General features: G+C 34.1%; 1 protein-coding gene across 9 annotated transcripts in view; it reads right to left on the bottom strand.

The window, feature by feature from the left end:
- The window catches only part of L3MBTL3 (L3MBTL histone methyl-lysine binding protein 3), a 99,717-nt gene that overhangs the window by 11,916 nt on the left and 75,414 nt on the right, over nucleotides 1-12,387 (bottom strand). For all 9 annotated transcript variants that reach the window (XM_016118409.2, XM_016118401.2, XM_016118408.2 and 6 more), the window contains 2 exons: nucleotides 12,156-12,305; nucleotides 1,636-1,715 (listed from right to left, as the gene is read on the bottom strand). In XM_016118409.2, coding sequence (XP_015973895.1) covers nucleotides 1,636-1,715; nucleotides 12,156-12,305 — 230 coding nt within the window. The remainder of the gene's footprint in view (nucleotides 1-1,635; nucleotides 1,716-12,155; nucleotides 12,306-12,387) is intronic.

Genomic DNA, 12,387 nt, shown 5'->3' with positions numbered 1-12,387 from the left:
AGGGGATGTGATGTACAGCATAGGTATTAGAGTCAGTAATATCATAATAACTTTGTACAGTGACAGATGGTTACTAGATTTACCACGGTGATCACTTTGTAAAGCATATAGGTGTCAAGTCACTGCTAATGCACTTGAAACTAATATGATGTTGTATGCCAACTATACTTTAATAAAATTAAAAAGATCACTCAACCATAAAGATGGTGATGAAAAACAAAAGCAGACAAAAAGATCACAGTAAAAGATGTTACTTTGAATCTCTCTGAATTTTCTATAATCAGGTAATTCTCTTCAACACTTATTCCACAATATCACTATTACTACTACCACCACCACCACTACCTGCAGCTAATAAATACTTCAGCCACTGATGCATCTAATCTTCATAATCCGATGATGTAGGTATTATTACTGCATCAATTTTACGTAAGAGGAAACTGCTCAGAGCCAGCCACACCGCTAATAAGTGACACTGGGATGAAGGCCGTGATGCTAATAACCACGATTCACAAAGGCGGGATGAAGGCTTCATCTAAGAGCCCAATACGCCCAGATGAGAAAACGTTCATATGTTAAATGTTTTTATTCCTTTGTAAATAAGAAACATTTAAAATAAGCAAATATTGCGTAGCACTGCCTGTGTGCCAGGCACTATTCTAAGCGAGTTACGAATGTTGCTGCACTTAATCCCCATGACAACTCTGTGAGGAGTTACCATATCACCCTTCTGGATAGATGAAGAACCAGAAGCACTGAGAGTTGTTCTGTGAAATGTCCAAGATCACTAAGACAGTAGGTGGCAGGGCAGGAATTCACACCCAGACCATCCGTAGCACTTGTATAAGGTACTACATTAAATACCATGAAACGTGCTTAAGACAGCACTAAATATAACTTTTAAATTAATCACCAGTTACTGCTAAATGAAAATCAGATACAGAAATAAAAGCATCACTTATGGAATAGGTCATTACAGACAGTCATTCGGTTTCATTCTTAAATCTTATATGATAATCTGAATGAAAAAATACACTTGAAAACCAAAGTCCCCAGAGATAATCATTAAACTCATAATCAGGCCAACATTTTCTTACAAAAACTAAATAATTACATAGCTATGTGTAAGTTATAAATACAATCTATACTATGACTACTAGTAATTATGACTTCATGTCTTTTTAAGCAAAGATGCAAGACACATTACTTTCTCTAGTACAACTTAAAACATTTGTTCAAGTGAATTTCTTTTCATTTATGGTATCAGATGAAGAAGATCACATTAATTCTACTTGGATATCAATACACATTGAGATGAGTTTAAAGTCTGTGGGGCAAGTGCCATCAATGATCCCACAGAAAATGTATGGCGAGGACCAAATACAATGTTTTACCCAAACTTTATATATAATATTGTACAGATATGTGAGACTATAAATATAGGTCACAAGTTCATATCATTATGAATTACATACTATATTTTTCCTTAACGATAAATTTTTTTTGTCTGTGATAACGGAACCAACCAAATGAAGTTTATCTTTAATATAAAAGTGATTGCTATATTCCAGTTAAATTCTGATAGTTGAGTATTAATAGTAATATCCATCAACGATATAAGACTATTATGGCTACCTCTGGTTTCCTGTGACGTTCTCATTTCACTTTCTGCTCTCTCTTCAAATTCTTCTTTCACATCATCAGCATGCTGGTCTCTGAGAATAAAAAGCATTTTAATATTTTGTAATAGAAGCACTTTAAAAAATGGTACAGTACCACATCTCATCAATTGTTTTTTTAAATTAAAAAAAAAATAGTAACACTAAAATGTTAGAAAGAATTTTCAGTTCTACCAAGAATCGATCAATGCTAATAACATCTAAATGTCCATTTTCCTCATTGTCAGTTTTCATGTACTGTTCAGAAAAAGAGATTTTAAAGCTAAAAATGCTATTAAGGAAGGTCATTCTGGGAAATGTAGCTATTGAATAATTCATCTTTGAAGTGAGACATGTATTCATGAGGAATTTTACTTATACTGTTTGGTAAGACTACAATTTAAAGAAAATGCTCTGAAAGTCCACACCATTTAATCAATTCATTATACATGACTCACCAGGATTTGGAATTGAGACTGAGACTGGCTCAGGACAATCAAACTCAATTCTAGGAAGCTTCTTTTGGCTTAGGCCAAATACTGATGCCACCGTCTACTGACCAGGAATGACCTAATGCTATCTAAACATGACAAGGATGCTCTAAAATGGAAAGGACCTATTACAACGATCTTACTTCAGAGCTTTACCCTTAAGACAGGGACAAAAACTGGCTTTAAAGGGAACCAGACACAAGTTGTTTATATTTCCTTTAAAGCTAAATTTCAGGTATTTAAAAATTTTCAACTTAATCTTCAGAATAAATCCCACTTTGTAATTTCCTGGGACTATCTAGGTTATGATACTTGGCTTACACACCTTAGCACTTTATAATACTGTGTATTCACAGTGGTATGTTATTTTATAAGTATTGTTACCTTTACAAATGTATCCTGAGCTTCTTAAAGACCCAGACCATACTTCTACTGGTAAGTTTTAAGAAAAGGGAAGAAACATGTAAAACCAAATACCCCAACAAAATATAAAGGAGTTTTATAGTTTTACAAAGGTACTAATTTGTTCTTTATTTGAAATTATGTCACATTATTATCTAACACAGTATGCAGACAATAAATAAATTTTCACTACTTCTTAGATCATTTCTAGGGACATATGAAATTTCATTGGAATCTGAACTCCCGGGCTTAGTTTATACTAAAAACAATTTATAACAACTGCTGAAAAATACTTGCTTACTTATGAATGGGGAAGAATCACTTATTGTACAATACAAATATTTTTTTCCCAAGAGAAATCAATTAAATGACCATGAAGACTTTTATTCCACAGAAAATGAAAAGATGGAGGCATAGTACAAATATAAGAAAATCACTGATAACTGGAGAAAAGTCATTAGTTGAAGTTATAATAGAAAACTGTCCTATTTGTAAAAGCAGTGCAGAAATATACTTAGTAACTGCATGTTAAAATTAGCTTACTATGCTAAGTTTAGCTTATATGATCTGAACTTGCTTTATTATTAAATTGGAAATGATACTGAGTCCACAAATCTATCCCCGTGAGTATTGCGGCCACCAAAAACTGTTGTTTGTGGATGGCTATATTAATATTAGAAACACTCACACATCACTGTTGTATAACTTAAAACGGGCACTTTCGAGTCGAAGAAAATAAATTCCTATAATTGGTTAACAGAGTTCCTAAAAGTTTTAATGAATGATTTGTTCTTAAAAAAAAAAAAAAAAAAAAAAAAAAAAAAAAAAAAAAAAACTGAGACCAAAGGCTAAAACTGTCTTAGAATTTTCTTTATATTTCAGTGTTTGATTGAGAGTATCCACTGATAAAAGTTACACTTTTGTGGTTTTAATAAAGCATTATTCCTTTAAAGTTATATTTATTAATGAGGAAAGTTCTTTAATATTCTTATGCCCAAATACAATGCCAATGACTTATTCTATCAAATGTAATTTTCTAGGAGGGAACAGAGATAGAAAAAATAAGACCTTTGACCCCTCAAATTCTTCACTGTAGTACACTCCAAAAGAGAAGCAAAATGAAAGCTATCTGTTCTTTATCAAGTTGCTTCATTTCTGAAGCATGTTCAGCTTTTATTTTCCCTAATTTAACTCATATTTCATTAAATTGAACCCAAGTAACTCAGGAATATATATTTATTTTTACCAAACACAATTCAAATAAAGGACTCCACAAGAAATGTTTATTGAATGTTTTACTTCTAATTAATATACTGATTCGGCTAATTCCTTAAAATTAAAAGTGACTAAGCCCCTTGGGGTTCCACATGATGTTTCCATTAGCTAGAGAAGTGGGGGAGAATCTGAGCAGTCTATTAGAACTGGCAGTATGAAATAGACGGGTGAACAGAAACACTGATGTAAACAGAATGCTAATCAGCACATCCAGCAATATGCAAGAAGTTAATAATAAGAAGAAAAGTTAATGTTCTTAAGAACATAACGATGGACGGCTAAAAAGACTGGCTGAGCTCTTTATATGTCCAGTATTTCTTACCAATCACTGGAAAAAGTTTCTATTATTACATCCACTGAAACTTAAAGAGATTAACCCCACTTTGGGGATTAGTATAGCACCCAGTCTTATACCAAAATTCAGAATAAGATTCAACGTTTATTTGGTTTTTATCCTTGTGTTTTTCCAGAATACAGTACCCTGTTATATGAAGGTACAGAATCTTTCTTATATGAAGTTCATGAGAACATGCCTTCTTGTGCTATAATCTAATTTTCAAATTGTCTTATATTGGTAAGGTCAAGAATGAAGAATCTGACTCATTAATCTTATTTGTTTTGTATTTTATTTAAAATAAAAATTGTTTTCTCAATTTGGGCAACCAATATTTCTCTCTAAGGCTGAGAGTTTCATTGCTAATTCAAATTGAATAGGTACTGTGATGGATTTCTTTCTCTTGGCAAAAATGAAATCCTTGACCTAGGATTTCAATTCCCTAAGCAAAAAGTTTTTCTAATAGCACAGTCTTCCAATGACAGACAAAATATGTTTATATCAGAATGTCCAAAGTCTGTGATAATATTATAATATACTCTGGTACATAGTATTTGTTTCTTGACAAGTTCTTTTAAAAAATGACAAGCAAAATTATATTTATGTTGTATTTAATATAATTCTGCTTTACATAAAATTTTATTTTCTCCTTTTGATCAACATTTTTCTTTTGGGAAGGCGATACAAGCTGATTAGGCATGGTTACATGTATGTACGTCTTTGGAAGTTAATAGATATGAATCAAATTTAAGCTCTGCTGCTTACTATTTCATTAATGACCTTTGGCAAGTTACTTAACTTCTCAAATTCTCAGCTGCATCATCTATAAGAAGGATAATAAATACTTTACCTCAGAGGTGTTCTGAGGACTCAATTAAATAATGTATATAGAAAGTGTTCAGCACAAAGGAAGACAAAAGCAGAAGTATGATTATAGGCAGTTATTATTAAAAACTATATTGTATGATAAAATTATCTACTGACAACTGTTTTCTTTAAGCAACCAGTTATATTCAAGTTTTAAAAGAGCACTTAGAGTAATGATTACTAGCCAGAACGAAGCCAATCTGCTTGAGTTATAACCCTGGTCTGCTACTTACTAGCTGTGTAACCTATAACTTAGAGAGGTTCTGTGTTTAGAACAGAGATGTAATAATAGCCCTTACTCCACATTAGGCTTTATGAGGATTAAATGAGCTAATGCAGATAAAAGCACCTAGAAAAGCACCTGGAATATAACAATTTCACTTGGAATTTTAGAATTTTCAAAAACTAGCTCATTTCAACATTTCTTTCACTTGAACTGAAATATAATCATAGCTAAAATCTTACTCAAGAATATTCTTTAGGCATTTAATTAAGGCAGTGGAATCCACTCAAATAGAAAAATGTATTTTTTATGAGTCAGCATTCTCTTATTCTCTGTAATTATGTGTCATGCTTTAAATGTCTTATTATCTTACTCTAATTACACTGTTGTAAACATTAGCTAAACAAACATTAGAAAAGTAAATACACAGTAACAGGATGGCATTTGAATGCAAACTGTATTTCTACATTTATTTATTTTTCATTTAAAGACAATCCCTAGCCAATTATGTTTTAATCAGTTCCAGTTTGTTAAAAAAAATAAATACTGAAAAAATACTAAAAAATGAAACAATGAATGATTTTGCTTCAATTTGGAGATTTCAGCCACCATCTCTAAGATCCAGCATGAGTTTGGCTTGTCCAGTAGCTTAAAAGTACCCCACCTTTCTCCTTCCAGAACAGCTTATTCTAGTCTCATAGGGGCCTTTTTAGTGCTGAAAAGTCACCTGTACTCCCCAGTAACAACTGGGAACATGGTGAATTTCATGAGAGCAAACATGTAGGGTTTGCTGTTTTGAATATTAAAGGATGTCTCTTTGCATGTACCCAGCATTTCTTCCCCCTTAATTTCTGGGCTGAGGTCACTCACAGTTAAAAAAAAAAAAAAGAAAAAGAAAAAAAAAAAAAGAAAAGAGCGAGAGAGAATGAGAATCTCAGGGTGGGTTACTAGAGGTTTATAAAAGAGTACTTGAATGAAGAGGAGACTGCTTGAACAATTCAGGACTAGGACATCACCATCTTCAAAGGGATTCAGAAAAAACAGCAAATAAAACCAGTAGGATTAAAACTTTTATTACTATGGTTAACAGTTGAATAAAGTTTTAAAAATTAAACTCCTTTTGAGATACATTAGCAATAGTTTTAATAGTGTTTACATAAAACACAGCCCAGGAGAGGCAAACATGGTTTACTATTTACTTAATGACTAAAAAATAAAACATTTGATTAATAAATCTTTTAAATTATAATTTAGCATAAGATACATGTTAGTGAAAAGAAATATCATGTGTAAATAAGGTGGTTACTACCAAGATGCCAAGGGAAAACACTCCAGAAAAACGAATTCAACAATTAACCAACCTTCTCATTAAATGAAAAGCCCTAACCAATAAGGGGAGATTTGGAAAAGAAAGATCATGCATTGTAAGAAGAGTGAGACCACATGACTTTCATGTTGTTGTAGAAAAGAGAGGCTTTCCTGCTACATGTAAAAGTCTCTTGAGTCAGGAATTGCTTCTATTCGAGGAGGTAAAACAAGACCTTGATATAACATTGTTCCAGCAACTTCACAGGCACACAATAACAGTCATCTCTTCCTTGCACTCTGAATGGTGGCCTCGGTGTCACTGTGGTTGGCATCAGAACTGAGAGTACTTTAACTAAAACTGAGGTTTTCTCAGGTGCATACAAACAACTGCATAGATTTGACTCGGATTCCCAAGAGCTGGAATATTTTAAAACTTCCACAGCTCCTAATCCATATCTGGTCGTCCATCAACATAAAGGCTTTTACAAAGCTAGGGAATGCCTAGTCATTGAAATGACTTTCTATAATCAGCAACACCAAGCCCTCAGGCTCAGAAAATCTCAGGGCCTGAAGATTCCTAATTAACTTTTGAAATCTTTTAGAACTTTTGGCTCTAAATTATGTTTTTCTCCTTGATGATGTTTTGCAAAATAAGTAGATTTATTTATATTTATAGTTTCCTATCTTATGTTAGCTTGTTTTCCCATCTGTTTAACAGGACCCTCCTCACGGGTACAGCCTGGCTCTTGATGTGATTGGCAAATCTGACTTGTCCTAAAAATATAAACTGGATTGTTAGCTGCAATTTCTACAATTGCTTTATATGATTCTCAGAGTGGAAACACTGGTCCTACAACTTGAAAATCATTTTAATGGTTCAAAATGAACTGAACAGGCTAAATTTTTTCCTTGCTTGCCTTGCAAGGTAATATAAGCATTTAGCTAGTATTTTAAACATGCCTTACTATGTTTCTGTTGTTAAAACATTAATTCTGAGCTTGAAACATTGATTATTAATAGAGATAGGACCTAATATAAAGACACAAATACAACTGGCTGTGGAACAGATTTCATGCAAATAAGCCTATCTGAGAGAGATGCTGACATTCTCCAACTGCTAACACACTGTGAATTATGATTCTAGGGAAGGGTCTTTATATTCAGTAACAGTTTATATAGATCACTTGCATTTATCACTTAGGAGGTTTTTGTTTAAAATGAATTGGGATGCACCTTACATTTCCTCAATCAGTATGTCTGGAGATGGTATGTAAAAGCTGTCTTTAACAAACATGTGATGATTCTAACACAAAACAAATTGAGAGCCATATCTTAATGTGGGGCAGAGGTTCCCAAAAAGATGTCCTGAATCCTCAGATACTGATCCCTGTAATCCTTCCAGAAGACAGAGTCCCCATCTGCTCACGTGAAGGCATCTCCATCCTTTTCCTTGGTGTAATTTCTCTGGTACCATTTTCTACATGGGCCAGGAGTTAAGCAAGAACAGTTTGAGAAGCACTGCTCTAATTTATTAGACAGTGAAGATATATATTTGGAGGATTTACCACATTGTTTAATAATTATCCCTCAGATATCTGGTGTGGAGATCTAACAAAGTGAGAAAGTAGGCAGTTTTACTGGAACAAAAAGGTTATAGAGCAGTTGCTTCGTAGGTTATATAATTGATGTGGCTCCTTTGAAGGCTGGTGGATGACTCAAAGTTTGCCTCACACCCTTACTGTGCACCACGTAGCATGCTCAGTGCTGGGGTGTCTCAGAGAACCAGAGAAGACAGACCTCTGCTTGTACAGAGATTGTCATCAAATGGAGTACACAGACTCGGAAGAAATATTTACACAAAACCGTCACTAGTGTCAGGATGTGTGACGTGAAAGCATGTAACGTGGAACTTGCTCTACAATCTGGTGGACCAGATAAAGCTTCCAAGGAAATGACAGTTAAGCTGAAGCCTGCAAGATGAAAGACCAACTAGAAGATGGTAGGGATGGACGTTCTCGACAGCGAGAAAGGATGTTTGAGGACCAGAGAGACTGGTAGAAATAAAGCTGGAGACTTAGGCAGGGGCCAAATAACATAGGCCTTTGTAGGCCATGTTCAGAATTAGGGTCTAAATTCTAAGAGGAACAAGAGTCACTGAAAGTTTTAAGCAGGGAAATATACGCTCCCTCCCCCCCCCCCCACCCAATTATTTAAGTGCAGACTGCTAGGCTCTAGTTTGAAAGATTATGGCGGGCTGGGCTTCCAAATCTGAATTATAGACATCCCAAAGAGTCTGATGTCAAGTTTGGGAGCTATTGCAGTGGAACAACAACTGTCCATGAGTCTATCCTGAGCAGGTGGCCTGTGAACTGGCCTTTAAAATAATGCTTATGGCGTTAAAGAGATATACATCTTCCTCATATTGTTAATTTATCTATTATGTCAGCTCCTGAATCAAAAGCAACATCAGCTTATTTCTCATTCTGGTGACTGGTATGTGAAATGGTAAATGAGATGGCTTAGGAAACACTGTCAGCATCCAGCCCAAGTTCCCTGGCCACTTATACCTACTTCGGTGCACAGCTCTGACTCCCCACCTGTCTCACCTGATCTGCTTTCCTGTAGGATGAACCTGAGCTCTGGATGTTTTGCCCGCTGTGCACAGGGCAGATGTGCTGGGGAACTAACAAGTCCTTCCTCCCCTAACAGCCTCTGGAGCTCTACAACTGAAGGGAACTGGCGTTTAAATAGCTCAGCTCCCTTATCCTTATGTGGGAAAACTCTTGAGATGTGTGTTTTACAGACTCTCTGAATTTTCCCAGTAGTACTGTGCTCCCGCTATCCACAGTGGTAACCAGTGTGACGATGAGCTTTTACCGTTGTCCTCCCCTTGCCCCTCGGTCTCTTGTCTCTCCCTCACTCCCCTACTGATATTTTCTTCACTTCCCGGGTAAACCACCTGCAGTCAAATCTTTGCCGCAGGGTCTGCTTCTGGTGGTGCAAACTGTCTCTTGCTGTGACAAAATGTAGTGAAAGAAAAAAAAAATGACAATCTGGCAAGCAAATTTTAGTAAATTATTTAGAATGATGTAAAGAAAATGTATTACATACTGAGTGGGAAATTACATCCACGGGAGTAATGATTATGGGAAAAGAAGACAGAAAGTAATATGAGTATCATCTGGTTTGAGTGCTCTATTCAAAATTTAACCTAGGAATATAGCAAAGAAATGGGCCAGCCTTTCTTTTGCTCTCCAGGAATAAAAGGAATATTGTAAAACAAATGCAACAACATTAATAAAAACTAACATTTATTGAGGGCTTATTACTTATTATTCACTGTTCTCAGAGCTTTGCACAGCTCACTATTTCATTCTGAAGTCCAAGTTAAAGAAATTAGTAATCCACAAATGTTGTATTTACTTTTAAAACAAAAAAAATATATGAATTGAATGTGTTCAGACAGATTCACTTATAGTAGAGTTAGCTAAATTTAACTTCTAACCTGTTAATTCTAACTTAAATCAACCATCCCTGAGCCATAAGATGAACTTCTTTGTTAACAACCTTTCGTTTATTTTTTAACATTTGTACCCATGATCATTTATATCTGAAATACTACGTGTCATTTTGATTGTTGTGAGAACCAGAGACTGCCTGGAGAAGAAAAAAAGAAAATAATCTAAAGCCAATTTTTAATTATTTTTAAAAAAGGAAATTAAAAGAGTAAATAAATCTACATTATTTTGGCTATTTTGGAAAATTTTTTTTAAGTATGCATAATAAAGTATTCAGGTAGGAATATTACGATGCCTATAATCATTTCTTAAACATACTTGTATAAAAAATAAAGTGAGAAAAAAATCTTGGTAAACAACGTTCACCTTAAAAATTTAGGAGTCATTTGGATGGTCTCCCTCCCTCATGTTTCCTCTAACTGCATGAAACCAGTCTCTCACGTTACATCTAGGCCCACACACAAACAAAATAAGTCGATACATAAATAAAACGGTAAAGTGGAAAGATGAAGCTGAGAAGACATCTGAACAAAGCCTTTAAAATCCTGAATAATGTGATGCTCATTTACCAAATCCTAGCACCCAAATATGAATGCACATCACTTGAAGTAACTTTATGACAAATAAAGTATTAATTCACAGAGAAATAATGGAAGGTTGGAATCCATTGATTCAAAAGACGGTATGAGCTAAAAATCTATGTAATGTAAAAAGTATTTAGATATGAAATGTGTGATGAGTTAGTATAGAAAACTTAAAACATCTGAGATGTCTCTGTGATGACATGAAGAGCCACAATCACATACTCGCAGGAGACGGATCACTGGAATAGTTAGATCCACTGTAAAAATTACTGTTTTCTTACATGACCTAAGTTAAAAAGGACTCGAAGAAATATCCAAACTCATTGCCAATTTGTGGTCTGAGGAGACTCTGGCCCCAGGTATCTGGCTCTGAGCTCAGACAGTGAAATGCCTGCGAGATGGTATTACATGCCCTTTAAAGAATTTTATTGATGTTTTAAATAGTATCTTGGTTTTTGAAATCTAAAATTCTAGGTATTCTTATCACCATGTGATTCAATGAATTCTGTATCTGTAATTACTATGTGAATTAGTACTTCTATTTATCTTAAAGTAAATTTTTTCAAGTGATACACCCCATTTTATGGTGCTGGGTTGAGTAAATGAGTTTATGTTATATTAGTCATGGTTTTGAGGATAAAAAAGATCATCACTGTTGTTGATAATTAAAGAAGTTATAGCTCTCCCCCATGCACAGGGCAAAACTGCTTTTCTAGGATATTGATACTTAAAATGTCATTACGCTAATAACACTGCTGTGCATTCAGAATCATACAAAGTAAATCAAATATCCACCTTGTTTATCTATAAAGATGGCAATAATAAAATATTAAAATAAACAAAGAACTATGCTGCCTTAGGTTTTATACTACTCAGTTAAATAACCCCCCAAGACTTAATCATTAGGGAACGAATATCTTTCTATTAATCTGCTCTTTTAGTAGTTTCCTCAGTTTTAAATGAGGGCACAGACCATTTACATAAAGATATGTCAAACAAAACTTAGTTGTTTACTTAATATAATCCACTGAGGCTAAAACATTCCAACTCAATTCTACACATGAAATGACTGAGCTTATGGTACATTTAACATCTTAATAGTTACATGAAATAATATATATGCAAGTACTTCATATAATGAACATCCAAAAAAAAAATAATGTCCATTCTTCATAAGTAGTCTGACATCTTTCTTATAAAGGCTGGTTCTATATAAATATCGATCAATTCATTCAAAATACAAACTGGTATGACTAACATCAAGCAAGTTCATCTAAAATATGAAGAAGAAATCCTGCCTGATTTAGATATGCTTTCAGAAAACCTCTCCCTAATTTAAAAAAAGTTCAAGTGCTCTGATCCCAACCATCATTTCACATTAAATTAGGTATATTTTCGATAATGTTCAAGAAAACATTATCATAGAATATAAAACACCTAAGATAGAAAACCTCTTTCTACTTCTAAACAATACTAGTATTATCACATAAATTACCTTATTTCAGGAGATGAAGAGTTTTCATTTGTGTCTGTCCTTTTATTTCTTGGAAATGATGGGCTAGCTGGAGGCATTTCCCCACTTAAGCGGTCTGGGAAAATGCGGTCTTTATTCAAATTGATTTCTGAATAGGGACAGTTGGCAGCACTAAAAGATTAAGAGAGAAAGAAAACAACATTCCCATTACAACATACTTATTTCTTCCAAATATAATGACATGCTACAGAAT

The sequence above is a fragment of the Rousettus aegyptiacus genome, unplaced genomic scaffold (genome assembly GCF_014176215.1).
Source record: "Rousettus aegyptiacus isolate mRouAeg1 unplaced genomic scaffold, mRouAeg1.p scaffold_m13_p_1, whole genome shotgun sequence".
Lineage (NCBI taxonomy): Eukaryota > Metazoa > Chordata > Mammalia > Chiroptera > Pteropodidae > Rousettus > Rousettus aegyptiacus.
This window is presented reverse-complemented; position numbering and strand designations above follow the sequence as displayed.